Genomic DNA, 22995 nt, shown 5'->3' on the forward strand with positions numbered 1-22995 from the left:
GACATCAAAAAGTGCTCAAGGGCCAAGGCTTAATAAAATTAATATTCTTTTTACCATCCATTACTTGAAACCTGGCTTTTATGGTAAGTGTGTGGTGCGATATCAGTAACCACTAGTTCATTGTAGCCTTTGTCTTCCTTCCATGCTAATTCATCTGCAGCTTCACCCATTATCACATGACTGTCATGGTAACCGCATCAGCATCAAAGTATTCCCAGTCTTACTGTCAGTCATTAGTATCATTATATGACAGTCAATTTAGCATAGAGAACCTTCCCATATTTGAGAAGCATTTTAATATGAAAACTCTAGAAAGCCATCCACATTGCCATTGCATTCTGGTTATAATATTCAGCAGCCCAAATGAGTTGAATTCTTCAGTATCACCTTAGGTAAAGCCTAGGTTCCTCAGGCTATGGGCTGGGGTTCTGCAGAGTTGAAGTCCGTGTTTGACAGTACTTTGCATCCCATCCCCTGATGGAGAGTCCAGAAGCACTGCAGCCGGCTTCTCTGTCTCCTTTATCTCTCCTCTCTCCACGGCACAGCTTTTTCCTCTCCTGAAACGACCTACCTGTGACCCAAGTTCAGGACAGCAGGGACTTGATAGAAACAGTGATTACAGGGAGAAGTGGGGTTCAGAAATTCCAGGCATCAAAGCTCAGTGTGGACACTAGAACATTCTGCAGAATCAACTCACTGTAGAAGTTCAGAGACAGCATAATTGATTTCTGTAAAACTAATAAAGGCCCATGATTGGTGACTACAGTGCAGAAAGCTGGCCAAGGAGTTAATGAGGTCATCAGCATTGGTTATAATTCTGATTAAAATGTTGATGTCAAATTGTTTTTAGATTTGAAGTGACCCTTGCCCCCCATGTTGTAAAAGCCAACTCATGAGCTTGTGTTCATGGGGGGAATAGATCTCTCTAAGCAAGTCATATTAGTATCTGACACTTGGAAATAATTAGAAGTATTCCTGCAGTGGACTTAATTTTTCCCAGCTATCCTTGCTGGGCCATAAGTATTATTATGTACATAATTACTATTTGTGCATTTCCAGAAAATAAATTACTTCCTTTTAGTTTTCTTTAAAAATTGAAAATGGGCTGGGGTAATAGCTCAGTCATTAGGCATCCAAACCTGAGTTTGATACACTGGACCCATATTAAAAAAAATTGTAGTGCATACTTATAATCACAGCACTGAGGAGGTAAAGGCAGGGGAACCCTTGACCCAAATATTGTGCTGCACAATTAATCCCAGCACTGAGGAGGTGAAGGCAGAAGAACCGCAGACCAACATACTCAGCCGACTATGAGTTCCAGGCCAATGAGAATCCCTGTCTCAAATAGTAAGACCAACAACAGGGCCTGTGGAAAAACAGCCAAGGTTTTCCCCTCTGCTCTTAACCTGCGCATGCCTACACCTGCATGCATATGAGCATACATGTACGTGCACACACGAATTGAATAGAGCCCTTCTCTTATTTTCACACTGTGCTTAGTATTCCAGAAGTTGTCAGTGATCCATGGTACCTGGGAGGTAGACGTGTAGATGTGTGTACAACTACACACCCAAGATTATCTCCGTAAACAGTCTGGTGTTTGTTTAGAAGTCTGTTTGAGATAAGAGAGAAAGCTTTGACATTTCTGAGCTTGTTAGACAATCAGATTTGCATCTTTTAAGTAAGCATTCTTCTAAAGTCTATGCCTGTGTTTTTAATTAATTAGTTCCTAAGAAATGCCATGCGCAGGTTGTAGAGCTTTAGCCATCAAGGAGGATGAGTAGAAATACGAAAGGTTAGCATGAGAAACAAAACAGAAAAGTGATAGAATGAGGCACTGCACTCAACATTGCTGAGGGTTCGCCCTCATAGAACCTGTTCCTGCCTTTTTAGCAGGTTCTTGGGGGGGCCAGTCAGCCTGGATCACTGAAAATTTGGAAACACTAATGCTATCATGTCTGTGTCCTGGAACACTGAAAGGGATGACTCAAGACAAGCCTAGAGCAAACACCTTTTCCTCAGACTGATGGATGATGGAGGTCTCGCATTGGCTAATAAAGAAACTGCCTGGTCCATTTGATTGGCCAGCCCTTAGGTGGGTAGAGTAGACAGAACAGGAAGAAGGAAGTGAGGTAGATGGCTCAGTCAGATGACACGCCTCTCTTCAGTGAGATAAATCGCCTTGCCTCGTCTCTCTGGGCCAGACCGCCGCGCCTCTCCTCAGGGAGACAGCTGCCATGAAGCCAGCCACCAGGTCAGAGATGCTAAATATTTCCCAGTAAGACACCGCTTGTGGTGTTACATAGATTATTAGATATGGGTTAGTCAAGATGTGAGTAAGAGGCTGAAACTAATGGGCCAGGCAGTGTTTAAAAGAATACAATTTGTGTGTTGATATTTTGGGGCATAAGCTAGAAGGTGGCCGGGAGCCAGGCAGGATGAAAAGCAGGCCTGCCCGCAGCTACCTACTACAGATGGAGGCAGAGGTGATGTTTCCACTACTTTTACTATACTCTGCTTTCTCCTCTGTCATAGCACCTTTTACTGAGAGGGAAGAGGCAGGTGAATTTGGAATTTCTGAAGTTCTAGCAAGCTTTCTCTACTTTCACTATACAAATTGGCATCTTTGTATGATCAGCATTCTTGGAAAGATGTAAGCTCTCACACCAACATAGCAGAACCTACAGCATGTGCAATATCTCAAACAGCCCAATACCACAAGACCCTTCCCAAACTGATGGTTACTCACAGTAAACAGGAACATAAGAAGTTCTGCTCTCACTGTCACATGAGCTCTGACCATTGATAACAAAACACAGATTTTGGAGTAGGTACAAGCCAGAAAGGCCCCTACTGGCTGGTTTGGGGTATCAACTTGACACAAGCTAGAGTCCTCAAAGAGGAAGGAGCCTCAGTTAAGGAAATGTCTCCATGAGATCCAAGTGTAAGGTATTTTCTCAATTAGTAATCAGTGGGGAGGAGGGAGCCCAGCCCATGGTGAGTGGTGTCATCTCTGGGCTGGTGGTTCTGGGTTCTATAAGAAATCGGGCTGAGCAAGCCAGTAAGCAACTCTCCTTCATGGCCTCTGCATCAGCTCCTGTCTGATCCTGCCCTGCTTAAGTTCATATCCTGATTTCCTTCAGTGATGAACAGCAATGTGGAAATGTAGACTGAATAAACCCTTTCATCCCTAACTTATTTTATCATCTACAGAAGAAACCCCTAACTATGACACCCCCATAATAATCTAAAGTGAACCAGGCCAGTGCTATGTCAACTAAGGAAACAGATTCCTGTGAAGCCTCCCTCCCTCCCTCCCTCCCTCCCTCCCCCCCTCCCTCCCTCTCTCCCTCTCTCTCTTCCTCCCTCCCTCCCTCTCAGAATGTAATCTTTTTTCACTTTTATATTTTATTTTTTAAAAAAGAAAATATCTTTTACATACCAATCCCAGTTCCCATTCCCTCCCTCCCCCCACTTCCCCATTCCCTCCACATTTCCCCCCACCCCATCCATTCATCAGAGAGGGAAAGGCACATTGCTTTGAAGAAGGACCAAGGCCCTCTGTACTATGTCTAGACTACGCAAGGTATCCCTCCAAAGAGAATGGATTCCAAAAAGCCAGTACAAGCCTGGTGCCACTGCCATTCAGAGGGTCTATTTTGGTCCTGTGCTGGTTTCTTCCCTATTCAGCTGGAGTTAAGCTCCCATTAGCTCAGGTAAGCTGTTTCAGGGGGTTCCCCATCACGGTCTTGACCTCTTTGCTCGTATTCTCTTTTCAACTGGACTTTGGGGGCTCAGCCCAGAGCTCCGTTTGCTATGGGTCTCTGTCTCTGTTTTCATCAGTTGCTGAGTGAAGGTTCTTTGGTGACATTTAAGATAGTCATCAATCTGACTATAGGGGCAAAGCCATTTCAGGTACCCTCTCCACTATTGCTGGTCTTAGCTGGGGTCATCCTTGTGGATTTCTGGGAATTTCTCTAATGCCAGGTTTCTTGCTAGTCCCAGAATGGCTCCCTCAGTCAAGATATCTCTTTCCTTGCTCTCCTTTTCTGTCCTTCCCCCATCTTGGCTATCCCTTTCCTTCAAGTTTTCCTCCCCCTTCCCTTCTCCCTCTAACCCCCATGCTCACAATTTTGTCAGGAGATCTTGTCTATTTTGACTTTCCAGGGGGATCTATGTTTCTCTTAGGGTTCACCTTGTTACTTAACTTCTCTAGGGTTGTGGACTATAGACTCAATATCCTTTGCTTTACAGTTAGTATCCACTTAAGAGTGAGTGCATACCATGTTCATCTTTCAGGGTCTGGCTTACCTCACTTGGGATTTTTTTTTTTTCTAGTTCCATCCATTTGCCTTGAAATTTCAAGATGTCATTGTTTTTTTACTGCTGAGTGTTCCATTGTGTAAATGTACCACATTTTCTTTATCCATTCTTCAGTTGAGGGTCATCTAGGTGGTTTCCAGGTTCTGACTATTACAAATAATGCTGCTGTAAACATAGTTGAACAAATGTCCTTGTGGTATGATTGAACATCCTTTGGGTATAAGACCAAAAGTGATATTGCTGAGTCCTGGGGTAGGTTGATTCCCAATTTTCTGTGATACCACCATACTAATTTCCAGAGTGATTGCACAAGTTTACATTCCTACCAGCAGTGGAGGAGAGTTCCCCTTACTCCACATCCTCTCCAGCATGAGCTATCATTAGTGTTTTTGATCTTAGCCATTCTGACAGGTGTAAGATGGTATCTCAGAGTCATTTTGATTTGCATTTCCCTGATGGCTAAGGATGTTGAACACTTCATTAAGTGTCTTTTGGCCATTTGAGATTTTTCTGTTGAGAATTCTCTGTTTATATATGTACCCCAGTTTTAATTGGATTTTTGAGGTCTATTTTCTTGAGTTCTTTATATATTTTGGAGATCAGTCTTCTGTCTGATGTGGAGTTGGTAAAGATCTTTTCCCATTCAGTAGGCTGCCTTTTTGTCTTAATAACTGTGTCCTTTGTTTTACAGAAGCTTCTCAGTTTCAGGAGGCCCTATTTATTGATTGTTGCTCTCAGTGTCTGTGCTACTGGGGTTATATCTAGGAAGTGGTCTCCTGGTCCCATGCATTGAAGGCTACTTTCCACTTTCTCTTCTATAAGGTTCAGTGTGGTCAGATTTATATTGAGGTCTTTAATCCATTTGGACTTGAGTTTTGTGCATGGGGATAGATGTGGATCTGTTTTCATTCTTCTACATGTTGACATCTTGTTATTCCAGCACCATTTGTTGCTGGTGACTTTTGAGCTGGGTACATGTGGCTCATTCACTTTCATCATAATGCACCTCATTTAATTTTCAATTTTACTTTTAATCTAAAAACACAATAGCTATATATACATATGGGGTAGAATGGGATGTCTAAAACATGTATACATTGTATAATGTTTAAATCAAGTGGAGCTATGTGCACCTCAGCTATATCATTCTTTATTGTGAAAACAGATCTCATTCTGACTTTATGAAAAATATTATTATCCCTAGTTACTTTATGTAATTAGTACCCAATAATTAGCCTTGTCTCTATCCCTATGTACTCTTCCAATTAACGGTGCCCACCATTCTACACTGGAATGTGTCTTTAGTATCTGTCTGTCTGTCTGTCTGTCTGTCTGTCTTCTGTCTGTCATCTGTGTGGGGGGGAGACGGGGAGAGAGAGACTATCTATTGACCTCTTTTTACTCATTATTGACTACTGTAATTAGAAAGTATGACAGAAGTAATTCTTTATTTTAGCTTTTAATCTACTACTTACAAATACTTGTTTTGGTTTTTTTGTTATGTTTCGTCTTTTGAGACTGGTGTGTGTGTGTGTGTGTGTGTGTGTGTGTACGTATTTATACTTCCAAAGAGGTAGGATTATAGGCATGCATGTCATTCCCAGCCCCAAGTAAATACTATAAAATAAATAATACAAATGGGGAATTTCCAAATAGAATCTGGATGGATAAGATCTGAATTATTGACAAGGAGGAAGAAGAAATATTAGATGAAGGTCAGAATTCATACCTGGGTGTTGGAACTGTGCTCATGTCACTGTAAGAACTGAAGCCCAGGCCCTGGATCAGTGATAAAGCCATCATGGAGAGAGTGGGGGCTTTGCACCAATCTGTAAGAGAACAGAGTGAAGAATGAAGCTGTTATCCAGAGTCTTCAGCACTGGCTAGAGTCCCAGACAGAGCTGTCATGTCAAGAACAAAGTGGAGGACAGAAGAACAGGGAGAAACACACACGCACACACACAACAGAGGGAGCCTGGGAGCTTTAAGTCTAAGGACCAGTGTTGATAGAGGTTTCTGTCCCCTTTGGTTCCACAGCCATTCAGTCCCAAAGAAACACACAGAGGACTACATTAATCATAAACTGGTTGGCCTATTAGCTCAGGCTTCTTTTTTTAATTTATTTTTTTATTAAAAATTTCCGCCTCCTCCCCACCTCCCATTTCCCTCCCCCTCCCCCCACTCTCCTCCCCCTCCCTTTCCAGTCTCAAGAGCAGTAAGGGTTCCCTGCCTTGTGGGAAGTCCACGGTCCTCCACCCTCCATCCAGGTCTAGGAGGGTGAGCATCCAAACAGGCTAGTCCCCCCCTCCCCAAAGCCAGTACATGCAGTAGGATCAAAACCCAATGCCATTGTCCTTGGCTTCTCAGCAGCCCTCATTGTCCGCCATGTTCAGGGAGTCTGGTTTTATCCCATGCTTTTTCAGTCCCAGTCCAGCTGGCCTTGGTGAGTTCCCATTAGATCAGCCCCACCGTCTCGGTGGGTGGGTGCACCCCTCATGGTCCTGACTTCCTTGTTCATGTTCTCCCTCCTTCTGCTCCTCATTTGGACCTTAGCTCCAGCTTCTTATTAACTCTTTCTTACATCTTAGCCCATTTTTCTTGTCTGTGTTAGCCACGTGGCTTGGTACCTTTTTCAGCAAGACATTCTCATCTTGCTTCCTCTGTGTCTGCGTAATGACTACAGACTGACTCTTTCCTCCTCCCGGAATTCTCCTGTTCTCATCGCCCCACTTCTACTTCCTGCCTGGTTACTCCTCCTCTACTTCCTGACTGGCTACTGGCCAATCAGCATTTTATTAAATGAGTGCAAGAAACAAATCTTTACAGGGTAAAACCATTGTCCCACAGAAGACCAGGATTCTAGTGGCATGGCTATGACCAAAGAACAGCTAAAGAGTAGGGAAGAATGACATGGGGAATCATCAGGGATTGGAATAAACATGAGTCCCTGCTGGCACTAGCCATGCCCCAGTGCTCCTGAAGCCTGAGATACTCCAGCCCCTGTATGTCTGATCCTCACAACTGTGAGAATTCCAATAACCAAGATAGCAAGTGTTTCCAAAGCCAGATGGCCTGTTAAGTTAATAGTGTCTATTTCCTGTAAATAACGGAACAGCCTGCTTGTTTGCTTTTTGTTTGTGCGGAAAACCCAGCCTCCCTGTTTAAATCTCACACGTTCTCCATCCATCTCATGGCCACTCTGGCCCACATATGATATACTGGAACCATCCTGAAAAGGGAGGTTTTTGTCCATCAAGCCAGACTCGCTTTGTCCGGATATTGTGTGCCAAGTCCTTGTTCTCTGCTGTATGCTGATTACAAACTGCCTTTCTCTCCTTTGAAAACGATAACATCACAGTCCCGTGCCTTGCTAAGCAAATGAATGTCTGCAGTGTCTCAACCAGCCAAGACCCAGGATCATTTTATTTAAAAGACTTCTGGGTAACAGCCACGTGCCAGGGAGAGGGTGAACCCTGGTAATCGTTTGTTTCTAGATGGATAAAGAGCATGCTTGCTAAATATGAAGTCTTTCCTTCCTGGACTGTACAGAGAACCTTATAAAATTCACCTGTTCAGCATGGTCTGTGGTACTGCTGAGACATGTACACATGATGGACAGTTGTTTCTGCTGCCACAGGTGTGTTCTAGCAGTGCTGTAGCTTCTGTGTCCATTTTTACAGTTCTGTAGTCCAGATTTGTAACCCCTTCAGTGTCTTTCTAACAATGCATTCTTCCTCTTCCGTGTAAGTCTGCCGTGCATTCCTACATCTCTTAGGTGCCTGGGGAAGAATTTGCTCTTTTATCAGGTGTGCATTATGATTCTGAATTGAGCTCATTAATAACAACTAATAGTAACCATTACAAGCCCAGAAAGTTTGTAAATCAGATCCCATTTCCCTTAGCCAGTTCTTTAAATTCAGTTTTTCCACCCAGCACCAAATGGTTTGTCTCAGCACAGTATAAGCATTTTCTATTTCTTTTACCAAAGCTCTTCAACAGCCTGCATCCTTTGTTATTCCCCTCACTGCTAAATCCTCCAGTGCTTGCTCTCAGACCTGACTGGGGTGGCATGGGAATGAAGAAACAGCAGACGCAACACAGAAGAGCTAGGTGAGGTGGACACTCTGATGGAGGACACCTACTGTGCCCCGGAACTCAGCATGGTCGTTCTGTGCAGCACAGGGAAGAGAAGTTAGCTGGTCTTGGTAGGAAGTCTATAGGAGAGCATTCTTAGGCTGTACATTCAGGAGGAAGCTTTGGATGACAGTGTGCACATGCTAGTCAGTCTTTCTAAACACTCACACTTGGTTGAGTAAAAGGCTTGCCATTCCTCTGTGCCTCACTCTGGGAAGGCTTTGCCATTTTCATGGTTTTGAGGCATTGGGATCCTTAACGTAGCAGCAGTCAGTACACATTCACTCCAGACTTCATCTGCCCCTCTCTCTCAGCCTTAGTTTCTTAGTAATGCTTCCTAGCTCTCTGAAGTGGGGAGGATGTAAAGTATCCTATAGCTCTTGCTTAGTTGGTAAGGCAACTCTTTTCCCTCCCTATCTGCTGACGGAAAAGAGATCTGTGAATTTTAATGTAACAAGAAGGAACCTCCAAGCTTTCATTTGTGTTTGTCTGCTTGACGGCCACCCCTTCGCAAGTCTGCTGCCATGCCAAAGCTTGTGGCCACAGGAGAAATAACGGAAGTAACTGCCTTTGCTTCCCACCAGGACAACTAGACTGGGCAGACTATGACTGATTTTAAGAGTTTCCTACAGAATGTTAGAGCCTGTGTTTTCTGTTCATGTCTGGGACAAACAGGACTGAGCCCTGGATGGGACAGTACCGGCTGAGCAGAGTGAAAGATGCATGGCAGAGGTAGGGTCCTCTGCTCTGTCTGATCATGTCCCTGCCCTCTGCCCTCTGCCCTCTGCCCTTTACCATGCTTCAGTGGCCTCTTGAGTGCTTATATCATCTTGTGCTTGGTACCAAGTTATATTTTCATTTTCTCTTCCTTGAGCCCTGTCCACTTGTGCTGTGCCTAGCAAGGGTCATCCCCAACCTGCCTGAGTGTATCCCCCATCTCTCCTGCTGCCTCCTTTGGTTCCTAAAGGCATCCTCCTCCTGGTGTTTGGGTCTCATTCTTCCCAAGCCATTCTCCAGGTTCCTATTTTCTCTGCACTCTCCATCTCGCATTGCTCTCCACATCACCGGAGTCTCCATTCCTCCTTCGTCTCTCCCCTCCTTCAGCATCCTTATTACTATGTCCTGCCTGGGCCTGGCTTCACTGCAGTGATATGTATCCCTCACCTCTCCTTCCTCTGATCACTAGCACCCTGCCTTTTCCCCCAGTAACCGTCCTTCTTATTGTTCACTTCGTCTTCCTCATCTTAGACCACATGTGGCACCTGAGGGATTCACGCCTGCAGCTGCTTCGCCATGTCTGGATGGATAAACACATAGTGATGTTTAAACTGTGCTGCTCCTGATCTGTAGACCAGCTTCGCAGGTGCTAGCCTGAAGCATTCCTCGAAATAGGGAGAGCTTCTGTGGATCGAAATTTTTAATCTGCATTAATCTACTCCCTTAGGCAGTTCAAGTTCCACTCATTTCACCTCTAGATAGATAATGTGCATACCTAGCATCTCTGCCACTTGGGTATCTGCAGCCTTGTCATAACTGTAAGCTATGTCTTCTCTAAAGAAGATAACCCTGCATCTCTAGGTGGGGTTGATGGATGGAGGTAGACGTGACAGACAGCTAATCTCTTTGACCACTGCCATCCACAGGAGGTTTTATGGTAAGGTCTAATGACATCGAGGCCAGAAGCCTTCTAAACAGAATATTTGTGCTCTCTATCTTTAGTGTTCTTCTTTGTACCTCAGCCCTAGTGGCCACTTGACAAGGAAGCTGGATCGATCCCACAGGTGCCAGTCTGCATTTAAGTATGCACCTTGCACGTCATTGTGAATCTTCTTCACTGTGAACTCCAGTTTAGTCAGGGTTTCAGGCCTAGACTCACATACTGCTTGACTTCAACAGGCATGCCTCCTCTAGAGCAGAAGCCTGTGGTGCAGTAGGTGAGCTGGGCTTGCCCTGGGGGATAGGCTTGTCTCTCCATGCCAGCATTCTCCAGTCCTGTGTTCCAGTCAAGTGCCCTCCACCGTCTCTTTCTCCAGGCAGAGACACTGGTGGGTGAGGAAGAAACAGGGGTGATATGCTAACAATACTGTCCCACAATGCACATCTTAGACCATTCTGCCCTTAAGAGTGGCTGGCTCTGGTCAGAGCTTGTCTGTGTAGGTAGTGGGCAGTCTTTTCAAGAACAAGTACATGGCGCCATTTGCCTGAGCTGTAGCTCCGGGTGGAACAGTTGTAATGAGGAGTGCTGGTAGGCACCAGGACTGCCGTATCTAACGCAGACTCACTGTCTGCTTTCTGGGTATTATCTGTGTGGCCGGCCGATTCATGTCTCATGCCTCAGTTTCTTAATGTAACACTGTAAGTTAGACTGATCAGCACTTTGTCACTTTGTCATTAGGGAGACCTGCAGGGAGATTCTGTCCCTTGTTTTATACATAACAGGTTTACCTGAAATAAGACTGTTCCAGAGAGCACCACCTTGAGACTATTCTCGGGTTCTCCAGATAGACTCCATGACACAGTTTTAGAACAGGGAAGACAGATAGCTTCCATCCCATATCACCTTCTGCTTATTGGCCATAGCTGCTGGGAGTGTTGTGCCAATAATATCCTGATACTTCGTAGCTCAGAAGAAGTTTCCACAGCCATGATTGTGCATTACAGATATCAAAAGGAATGGTGGGGACTTTTCTAGCATTTGTCATTGCTATGTCAAATCATACATAGATAATAAATTTCATAAATTTCATCCCTAGAAATACAGCCTTCTACTCTGTCAGGAACAGGAAGTAAAGTGGGGCTAAACACCGGGAGAGAACCAAATGAGGCCACTTCTTGCCTCACATAGTCCATCAGACATGCGGATAGGCATCGGATTATAAGCTTCCTTGTGAGGAGCCAGCCCTTGGCCTTTGCAGCCATATGTCCCTCCTGCAGTTCCTCAGGTCCTGGTGGTAGTGTTGAGCAGCTCTGGACAGTACAGGGAGAGATGGCCATGCCTGGGTCCTAATAAGTTTTTGGTATGAAAGCAGACATCAGAACAGGCCTGGCTTGTGAGCCATAGTTTGCAGACCCCTGAAGTGGAAGAGAGCCCAGCAGCAGGGCCTAGAGTTCTGGAAACTCCTCATATTCTCCCAGCTCAGCATGGAAATGTCTCATGAGAGTCTTTTGGCAAGCAACATAAAGCTCTTCAAATACAGTTTTCTCTCAAGGAAAATATTAGCAATGGAGTCCACACAGTCATGTCCCTCCCTTCCTTACTGAGCCACTTCTCAGGCAGTCTGTGTGTTTGTTTTGTGCTGCTGCAACAAAGTCCCTAGGCCTGGGTACTTAGTCAAGAAAAGAGGTTATGTAACTCCACTTGTGAAGAGCTGGCATCTGCTCATCTCTCAGAGCCTGGATGGTAACACTTGGCCGAGTTGAGTTTGGAAGAGATCATCTGGCTAGCCAAGGGGCAAGAGACCAGGCATGCCTGTGCACAGCTGTGACAGCACACTTGGGAGCTGAAGGCAGGATTAGGAATGCAGGGTCAACCTTGGCTACATAGAGTTTGAGGCCAGCCTGGACTACATGAGATAAAAAGACAAGAGCCCAAAGCAAAGGCAGCCTCACTCTTTCTGTGGCAATACATTTTAGGATAAACTAACCCTGTCCCATGAAACCGGAATTAGTCTTTTAAGGGTAAGCCCTCGTGACATAATTAATTACCTCCCACTAGAACTTCTTAAAGTTTCCACCAACTCAGTGCTACCATGCCGAAGATCAAACATACAACGCATGAATCTTTGAGGGGGCCATGCTTGCTCTAACCAATCCATAGGAAGGAGCAAGGACTTCAGGGTTAACATTCTAGACTGATGCCTGGTATGGTCAAAGTTACCTTACATTATCCGTAAGTTAGGGGTCACGAGGATTGAAAATTAGAGGAAGGTGTGAGCTGAAAGGCCTTGCAGATTGTGATGTCTCTTCAGAAGATCGGTCCTGCAGCATTCATAAGACCTAAGCAAGCTCTCGACAGGCAAACCCCAGAGGGCAGAGAAGCATGAAGCCCACCCTAGCTGAGGACCTGTTGGCATCCGGTAGCTGCTGCGAGAAGGAGAGTAAGTAGACTGTTTGCAGAGGGAGCCCCGGGAAACCAGTACCTTCTAAACGGAAGTCCACAGCCACAAATATGTAGGCAGCACACATTGTACTGGGGCGAAAGGGGGAGGGTGTGAGAGGAGTTGGGAGGGGGGAGTGTCCTAGTCCTGAGAGGACGACACAGTGCTGCAGCACGGTGCTGCTTGCCAGAGGGGTCTTTGCATCCTAATTTAATATTGCAGTTGAACATGGCTTGCATTAATATTTATGCTACTTTTTTTTGAGGGATAACATAATTGAAAGCAAAAGCATATGCACCTAGGATTAGCTCTCAGCGAACACACATTAGGCTTGATCCAGAGCCTTGCTTTTGTGATCAGAAGAATGCACCTTGGTCAGAGACTTTCTGCTACTAAAGCTGGTCATTCCCACAGCAGTCCTGTAAACAGACGTCCTGTCCACATGCTGTGCGTGGTTTTACCATGGCTGTAATAGAGCTCCATAGGCCATCTTGTATCAGCCTTACTTTTCATTAAACGTAGGAGGTTCAGGGTGCTTTGATAAGATCCTCGCCCAAGAATAAAGACTCTCAAGCCTCAAATGGTGAGTGACTTTCTCAAGTCATTCAGCTACGTGAGGATAAAGCCAAGCGTGAAATCTCAACTTTCTCATCTGTAATAGGGGCATTAAAATCTGACAGTATTGATTGACCTGATGAGATGGCTCAGTGGGTAAAGTATTTGCAATTCAAGCATGAGGATCCAAGTCTGGACCCTGAGCACCCAATCAGAAGCCCACTGTAGCAGTCCATGCCTGTGATCTAACACTGGGAGGGAAGCAGCGTGATCCCAGTAGCTTGCTGCCCAGCCATTCAAAGCAAATGGTGAGCTGCAGACCAGCGAAAGACCCTGTCTCAGAAAATATGATATGGAGAGTAATATACCCTCTGCAGGTACACCACGGGCACATACATACCCACGAACTGACCTTTCCCACACGCAAACAGGTAACAGCATCATAATGTCATTGTAAGGCTCAGGTGAGTTCTCCAATAATCTAAATGGACCCCCACTGAGTAAATGTAAATTATACTTTTACCATCTGAGCTCTTGTTATTAACACTAGGAAGACCCTCTGTAGGACGTTATTGGCAGCTGCCACACAGTGTTCAGCCTGGACGTGGGTCATCTCAAAGAGGTATCCTGGACACTAGTCCTCTGTCAGATGGATAGCTGGCCAACATTTTCTCCCACTCTGTTAATTGTTTTCTTAGCTGTGCAGTTTTTAGTCTTATGAAATCCCACTTGCCAGTTGTGAGCCTTAATTCCTAGTCAAATGGAATCTCACTCAGAAAGTTCTTTCTTACATCTGTATCTTTTTAGGTACTGCCTATGGTTTTTGTTTTTTTTTTTTTGTTTTTGTTTGTTTTCAGTGCTTCCATTGAAAATATTGAGGTCCTTGACCCACTTAGAGTTAGGTACAGGCCTAGTTTCTTTCCTTTGTATGTATACATCCAGTATTCTGAGCACCATTTGTTGGTGATTTCTTTTCTGCACTATGTTTTCAGTGTATGTGTCAAATATCAGATGATTTTGGTTGTGTGCTCACATTTGGGTCTTCTGTTTTGTTTCATTGGTCAACATGTCTGTTCTTGTGCTTGTACCTTAAGGCTGCTTTTATTGCTATAACTTTATAATATGCCTTGAAATTTGGAATGACAGTCCCTCCAGCCTTGTTTTGTTTTGTTTTGTTTTGTTTTGCTAAAGATAGTTTTGGCTATTGAAGGCCTTTTGAGTTCCATGTAAATTTTAAGATGTTTTTATGGTGATTTGAATGTGAATGGCCCCCACAAGCTTCTATCTTTGAATGTTTGGTCACCAGTTGGTGGAACTGTTTGGTACGGATTGGGAGGTGGGACCTCGTTGGAGGAGGTGTGTCACTGTGGGTGGACTTCAAAGACCCGTGCCATTCCAGGTAGTTCTCTCTCTGCCTTGAATCAGAATGTATGCTCTCAGCTCCTGCCCCATCGCCATGACTGCCTTCTTGCCGCTGTGCTCCCTGCTCCAATGGTCATGGAATCACACTCTGAACTGTAAGGAAGCCCCTATCAAATGCTTTTTTTCATCAGTTTTCCTTGATCATAGTGCTCCTTCACAGTAAAAATAAAGTAGCGAAGATTTTTTCCTTCTATTTCTGTGAAGAATGTTGTGGGGATTTTGATCAGAATTGCATTGACTCTAAATTGCTTTTGGTAGGATGATCATTTTCCCAGTATTAATTCTGCTGATCCTTGGACATGAGAGATCTTTCCATTTCTAGTCTCTTCCTCAGTGTTCTTCAGAGATTTAAAGTTCACTGTAGAGCCTTTGCCTCTGCTGGGATTTATTCTTAGATGCTTATGTTCTTTGGAGCAGTTGTGGATGGGAATGTGTCCACAGTCTTTCTCTATCTGTTAATGGCTTGAGAGGAGGAACAGGGCATGGAACACTGGACTCTCAAGGTGGAAGGGGAGGGCACAGGGACTCTGGACTGTCGGGGGTTTGCTACTGTAAAGAATGTGTCCTGTTTCCATCCCAAGGAAAGCAAAGAGGCCTCAGTTAGACAACCATCTGTCTGTGTCACCACCCTAGCTCTGCTGTTGTTGGACACAGCAGTCAGTAGCCTGCAAGCACATCAGTTTGGCCGTGCTCCATCAAAATTCTATTTATGGCCATTGAAATTTGAATGTCATGTAATTTTCATGTATCACAAAATATTATTCTGATTTTTCACCCAGTTCTTTAAAAATATGAAAACTATTCTTAACTTAGAAGTAGCATACAAAGAGGTTGTAGGCTGCACTGGGCTCGAAAGCCATAGTGTACCACCCTGAATTTTAATGGGAGGCTGAATCAGGCCTGTGGTAGCCTGTTGATTGAGTGACCAAGTAAATTCCCTTGCTCAGTTTCCTCTAGTGAGATCAAGTAAAGGGTGAACTTAAAAAATGCGAGCATTCTTGTTTGCGTGGTGCTCCACAATGCATGGCTGTTACGTGGTTTTGATGTCAGACAAGTCTGAGCTCGAGTCTTCCATCTTCCAACTTTCTGGGATTATTAGGTCAATGGCTAAACATCCTGGTACCTTGGTTACATCGTCTGTAAAATGGGGCTAAAATGCTGTTGATTTTAGGTTTGCTTTGAGAATTGGGTTTTATGATACGTAGGAACCCTTAGTCACATATAGGCAGCAAACGTGTACTATTTTTCATATTATCATCATATTTTCTTTAAAAACCTAGTAACATGTTGTCAATGTATATATTTAGTAATTTCATTGTATTCTTCTAAAAAAATTGTTGTGCTGGGGAGTTGGCTCAGTTAGTAAAGTGGCTGCTGCACAGACATGAGGACCTGGGTTCAGATCCTTGGAGCACATGTTAAGGGTGGGTGCACAGCTCACACCTGTAACTCCTGTGCGGTGGTGGTGGTGGTAGTGGTGGAGGTGGTAGTGGTGGAGGTGGTGGTGGCGGCGGCGGTGGAGGCGGAGGTGGTGGTGGTGGTGGAGGTGGTGGAGGTGGCGGTGGCGGCGGCGGTGGAGGCGGAGGTGGTGGTGGTGGTGGTGGTGGTGGTGGTGGTGGAAGGGGAGATGAGTAGGTGTTGGCCTCTGGTCAGCCAATCTGGCCAAACTGGTGAAGTCTAGGTTCACTGGGAAACCCTGTATGAAAGCATAAGGTAGAGAATGATTGAGGAAGACACCCAGCATTGACCTCTGACCTTCAGGCACATGTATACACACACATGTATATAGACACACATGCATATATAAGTGAATTCTTAGTAAATAATTAAAAAGATTTCTGTACTGAAGTGTGATTTTCTTCATGCTTCTGTGGTAAATGGTGGGCCTGAGTTGGGGGAGGGGGATGCTGTTCCTGTCACCCAATCCCTGTCAGCTGCGGTGTCGCCTTCACCCCGGTGATGGAGGCACAGGGCATGTTTTGATAAATTACCCCTGTGTCTCAGTTTACAGCTCTCTTCCTCCACCCAGTGGCAGGAAGCCACTATAAAAGTGGTGGAGACATTTTTACATTCTGTGATTTTTCTCATGTCCTCTAGCAACAGAGAAAGATTCTGTGTTGAGCCAGTGACCCCTTTGGTCTCTTCCGTGTTGTCATTCCAAGGCCTGGAAGTGGGTAGAGAGCCACAGGGCCGAGCGACTGGCCAGCCAGAATTGAGGCTGAGCCGTGCGGGTTGGTCAGTTCTGTGCTGAAGTGGCTATTAAGCATGTTGTCCTGCAGCCTCACTGAAAAGCACGGCAGCATTTAATAGATATTAGAGCATGTCAGCAGCACCATTTAAATGTGGAAAAGTGATCAATTTCCATTGTAATTGTGTGCACAGGCATAAAAACTCTCTTTGGAACGCTTAATTCCATGTCAGAGTTGAAAGTAGCTGTGATGGTTTCTATTTAGAAATAAAGTCAGAAAGGGGGCTGAGGGATTGATGTCAGCCATGGAGGTCAGAAAGCCGAAGAAGTCTCAAACGCTCCAATAATACTTAATACGGTTAGTTCGCCAAAGGATCTAGAAGCTCGCAGGCATTTGCCCAGGGTGTACTTAATTCCCATGACCTGGTTTTTACCGGCTATACTTCTTTGCAACTTTTATTTTCTTTCCCCGCCAGCTGCTTTTTGACCAGAAGGGGGAAGCCAGTGGTACTAATTGCTGATCGGGCTAGGCTGTGGGCAAAGCCCAGACATCCAGGGGAAAGCCAGAATACTTCAAAGAGATGGAGCAAAGAGAACGGACATAGCAGGTGCAGAGGCCACATGGCAAGCTCCCTGCTTCGTCACCATATGGATGCCCTTTTGCCACACCTTTCTCTCGTCGCGTGTGTCATTCTCCAGCTCGTTCCTCAGGCTCTCTTCCCTTGCGTCTCTGGTTGTCCTCCCCGTGAGCTCCTCCTGAGTTTTGTCTGGTCATGGTACCTCTCTTTTGATCCATTTCTCATCACAGACTGATTTATTTCTTGGCTGTTTGAACGTTACAGCCCCTTCTCACCCTGCTTCTTCCAAGCATGCTGGGTTTGCTTAATAATTAAGACTGTAATTAAAGTGTAACAGTGAGTAAAATTAAAATTCACTTTAGTAGATCCTGGAATTATGAAGTAGTCGGGTGTTTTGGTGTGGCACTGAAGGAGCTGCCAGGAGGAAAGAGTGGGGAGCCGCTCCATTCACCCCTTCCCCTGACCAGTGTAACCTGCAGGTGAGGCCTTGCTTCCTCTGAGCAACGGAGCTGCATGGTGAGAGCACTGGTAGCAGGTCAGAGCCTGCCCCGAGAGTCGCCAGGACAGACCGAGTGCCCCAGGACACAAAGTCAAGACCACAGTCCCTCGAGAACCCTCTTAGTTACAATGATCAGAAAAGGGCCTGCCCACATCTCTCTCCGCAGGCATCACCATGTGTGACTGTGTCATACCATGTGTGACAGGTGTAGCATGTGACTGATACTGCGAGATACCCTGAGAAGAAGCTGGCACTGAAGTGGATGTGCCCTGCACTGGCTATGGGAAAGGCCACTGGGCTTCCCCTCGGCACTCATCCTGTTGCAGCGCAGAGATCCTGGAGGACTCTAGCAGCCCTTTGTCAAGCCTGCTGTAGTTGGGATATTGAAGGTGGGAGCAGGGGAGGTGGCCCAGGAGACTGTGAGACAGTGCTTAGTGAATGGGTAGGTATCCAGGGCAGAGGACAGCAGGGCCCTGGGGGCCTGTCTCTACACTTGTGAATTTTAACATCCATCCTTTCCATTCCCCTTGAGAATACTGCCGCTAAGCCAGATTCTGCAGATGATATTAATTAAGGACCTGAATTATTTATGTTGTTGGTCATAAGAAAAAGCAGCTTCTTATGTGAGCTTAAAAATTCAGCATTTATTTCATCATTAGACATGGAGGAGAACACAGGTAATCGTAGAGAATTCTGTGTGAATAGTTCTCTATGGATGAAACCATGAGAAAAGTGAGCTAACCCCAAAAGTCACAGGAGTGGGGTGCAGAAGAAGCTGGGAAGAGTATGTTCCTCAGCTGTGTGGAGGTCTGGGAAGCTGGTGTTGTGACCAGAGAATGCTCGAAAGGAAAAGCTGTTACACTTTTTCTTAGATTTTTGTCTCTGGCCGACTGGGGGTAGGGATACCTGGGGAGGGTATCTCTTTGGAAGGAGACAGAAATTTACACATCTAATTTCTGGTCCGCAGATGTAATTTTCGGTCAGGCCTTGCTTTGGCTTCACTCTGTCATTGCTCCATGAGGTCCACACCTACACATGACTATCTGAACGCCTTAGTTTCTTCTTAACGAACACATGCCGTGGTCCAAACCCTGTCTTGCTTCTCAGCCTCTGGAATCCAGATTCAAATCTTACCAAATGAATCAGAATGCACACTGGGGTTGCGTTAACGATGTTACAAAGCTTTGCGTCTGTTTATGTGTAGCAGGCTGTTCTGAAATTTGAAAGTGTGGCAGGATTCTGTGTGTGACTTAGCTGCTCCTCATACTCTGTCTTCACCAGGTTGTGGTAAAGGTGTGTCTGGGAGAACTGCAGACACTTCACAGCTTGTTAAAGGGGTAGTTCACTTTAAAGCTGCCTCCTATGGTTGGCAATAGGATGCTGTTCCCTGGGTGCCTCATTCCTCCATAGCTGTAGGCTAGAGGCTTGTGTACTTGGAAAGTGGACGTTGTCCATAGGGTGGCTTGGAACATGTCAGCTTGCCAGAGTGAAGAAAGAAATGTTAAAGCAGGCAAGACAGAAAGCACAGGTTGTGTCTCACCTCAGAAGTGACATCCCATCCCTGTTAGAGTCTTACACAAGGGGGAGGTTACACAAGCATACAGTCGCCAGGAGGCAGAGTTAATCACTTGATCTTTCCTGTGTTGTTTTACAAGGTGTCTAGTAAACGAGAAATTTCTTTCTCATTCACATTAGGTGTGGGTGGACAAATGAGTCAGGTACTGGTCTCCCATCATAATCGAGTATCTAGGCTGAAGAAGTCATTGCCATCCTTAAAGGGTGCCTCCCAGAGTTACCCGTACTGGTAACATCACTGAGAGTAATCAGAGAAAACGTGGAAGTCACACGGAGGTAGAATCTGTGGGGGAGGCCTATTGTGTGATCCCACTTCGCAGATCGAGCACTTGGGAAACAGTCGCAGCCCAGGCAGCTCCTTCCCAGCCCAACATTGTAGAAGGGAAGCAGGAGTCTCTGTGCAAAGCTCACCGTGTATGCCACAGAGATGCCGCCATTCACAAAATGCTTCTCATTATGCTGCCATGTTCATATTACAAAGACGTGTGTGGACATGCAGAATTATGTTATTACATAGAGCAAGTAAGAGAATTACGTGTGGAGATAGAGAAACTGAAGCTCTGCCCCTCGCAGAGGGACTTCTGACAATGATCGGCTGTGAGAACAGGTGATACTTGCTTCAGCGCCCACGATCCAGTCATGCCGTCTCACCCAAACTCCTCCAGACAGCCTTGAAGCTCAGTAGGTGACACACAACAGCCTTGAAAGTAGGAAGGGAGTTGTTGAGAAGATGGAAGGGATGTGTGAGAGAGTAATGGGGTAAAAATAACTAAGGTTCATTATATAGTGTATGAAACTGCCAATGAATAAAGATTTAAAGAAGTTGCAGGGCTGGAGAGATGGTTCATTGTTAAGAGCACTTGCTGCTTTTCTGGAAGACTTGGGTTTGGTTCCCAGAATTCATAAGGTGGCTCAAAACCATCTGTAGTTTCAGTTCCAGGAGATCTGATGCCTTCTTCTGGCCTTGGCTGGCACCAGGCATGCGCATGGGGAACAGACATGCATGCAGGCAAAGCACTCATAAAATAAATAATTGAAACTCAAGGAAGTTAAGAGATTAACTAAACACCATACTCTAAATGCATGGCAGAGGTGAGGGCTTTAGTCCTTTCCCTTGGTCATTGCCCGTCAAGGGGTGCTTGACAGGAGATACGGGGCCCAGTGTTCACTACCCACTCTCCTGGCTATTGTCGCTGTGTGAGACATGCTGACCAAATGCCTGCTCTTACCTGTGCCCACACAGAAAGGGATATTCTACATGGCCTGTATTTCAGAGCCTTGTTACAGGGGAAGGCCACCAGGCAGCTGGACAAGAATGCAGAAGCAGTTTCGTGAGATGCTTAAGTCACTCTCGGATCCATTCTCCCAGACTCAGAGAAGAGACAGATCCAGTCCAGGTGTCCTTCCTTCATACTTACTAAGCAAAGCACAGAGAAACTTCTTGTGTGTGCATGATCTTAAAGAATGCTTATTTCTAATTTTTGGAGTGCCAAAAAAAAATACAGGCAGTGTCATCTAATGCAAGTTCATGAAAGTGAAAAGCAGAAGAGAGGAAGTGACAGGTGTCATCTGGGTATCTCTGAAAAGCCAGAGCTTGACAGTAAAAAGCCACGTGCATTGTAATTAAATTGTTAGCACCAAGGGAAACCAGGTATCCTGGGATTTAGTTGTCCAATGTGACCAGGTGTGCTACTTGTAGTTGAATTTAGCAATTTTTATTTTTCCCCCTGCTAGGAACTAATGTCCAGGAGGCTCAGAAAATCCTCAAAAACAGTGGACTCCCCATTACATCAGCCGTGGACCTGGAGGATGCAGCCAAGAAAGCTGTTGCCAGTGTGGCAAAGAAGTGATGGCTTCCCCCGAGTTCCTGTGAAGAAGAGCACTTCCCTCATCACTGTGAAAGCAATTGTTGTCACTGGGAAGGGGTCACACGCAAGAATCATTATCTGAAAACTCTTAAGTCTGAACTTTCTCAAATGCGCTATCCAGAGTGCCTAAAGCTGATTTTACCCTGTAGTCATTGTAAAACAAATCACATCGCACAGTTTCACACCTTCTCTTGCCGTCAGTAGCAGGGTCTACCAGCTCTGCCACAGTCAGTGTGGCCGAATAATGTGCATAGGTACAGTATTTGAAGCCTGGTCTAGGTCCATCTACAAGAACTCTGTGAACCTTTAATCTTATATAATAGAAAATTGCAGGACTCACAAGTTCAGACAGGATTCTCTTTAACATAGGGACTTCCAGAAGGATGCAGCTAGGACATCTGAGCATCTGTGAACAGCAGTTTCCACAGGCTCATAATTCTAACACACCTAGAAAGCTCAGGAACGTCCTAAAGTGTGGTATACATTGGGAGCCCCACATTGATACTTGTACATTGCACACATTTTACCCTGTGTCTTAATGTTGAATATCCTGCCTGCCTCACACCAAGCTGCAACCAGACGCCTTAGTTACAAATTTAAAGGAAAGGTTCTGTTTCATGTTGGAGTTGGTAAATGCTGATTTTTATGAAACTGTGTAATTAAGCCATTTCATTAAGATAATACTGAAGATCAAGCTGTGTTGGGGGTGAGGTTTTTCCCTCTCGAACCCTCCCCTTCACGCTTACCAGCTTGTCGTAGATGGGGAAATGTCACTGGAGAGAACATGGCCTTTCTAATGATGTCCTTTTTTTGTGACAGGAATTTTCCTAATTTGATCTTTTGTTTAATTTTGATAAGTTTGTACTGATATACATTTTAAATAAAATGGTTTTTAAGTGCTATGTTAGCTGCGCATTTCTTGATTCTGTCAGTTGGTCATGGCCTTGCCATTCCTTCCTTGGGAAGGCACTAGCCTTTGTGCCTGAGTCCCGACTCCAGCTAGGAGACCACAGTTCACCCAGATTGTTCCAACTCCACTCTGCCTTGTCACGTGGCCACTTCTGTGGCAGATGGCTCAGTGAAGGGCTAAAATTTACACATTAGTCACAAGCCCAGAAAATATGTCTCTGATGTGGGACAAGGTGACATGGTCCAGTGAAAACACTGTGGCGTACTCCAGGGGCCACCTTTAACAGTTTCCCACCCGTTCTCCAGTGCAGAGCTGGCCACACTGTCTGTTCACTTTACATGGTTCTCACACAGCTCACAAATGGGGAGAAAGTCTCTCTGTATCTGTATGTGTCATGGAGACCAAACCATCGACTAGATGGAGCTGTCTGTCTTTTCTCGATCACTGTACCAAAGGAGAAGTATTAAGAAGTCTTTCTAAGTCTCTTGGTTTATTCTAGCTTAATAACTAGTTTACACAGTGAAAAAAGAAGTAAACATGAATTTTACCAATTAACTAACAATCAGTAGTAAGAGTTTTGTTCTTTGGAAAAGGCTTGAGTCTGTCTTATATATTAACATTTCTAATCAGTTTGGAGATGAGAAGGAATGAAACCATATATATGGTTATTTTATAGAAGGGTTAATAATAGACAAATAGTTTTTCTCTTCAAATGAGCAGTTAAGTTTTTTTCCCCAGTTGGAAGTGCTAATTTTGTGTATTTGAGTTGCTCAGATCCCTGCTGCAACACCAGTATCCATAATGCCATGTGTCTGTGGTTGATGCTGTACATGCCTGTATCCT

The 22995-nt window shown here is 45.1% G+C and overlaps 1 protein-coding gene across 1 annotated transcript in view; it reads left to right on the forward strand.

Annotated features, from left to right (window-relative positions):
* Positions 1-22144, forward strand: part of Suclg2 (succinate-CoA ligase GDP-forming subunit beta) — a 274301-nt gene extending 252157 nt beyond the window's left edge. Inside the window, exon 11 of the mRNA XM_038318482.1 lies at positions 21109-22144. Within this exon, the coding sequence (XP_038174410.1) occupies positions 21109-21224 (116 nt within the window). The 3' untranslated portion in view covers positions 21225-22144. The remainder of the gene's footprint in view (positions 1-21108) is intronic.
* The last annotated feature ends 851 nt before the right edge of the window (positions 22145-22995 follow it).

The sequence above is a fragment of the Arvicola amphibius genome, chromosome 2, assembly GCF_903992535.2.
Source record: "Arvicola amphibius chromosome 2, mArvAmp1.2, whole genome shotgun sequence".
In the NCBI taxonomy this organism is placed as follows: Eukaryota; Metazoa; Chordata; class Mammalia; order Rodentia; family Cricetidae; genus Arvicola; species Arvicola amphibius.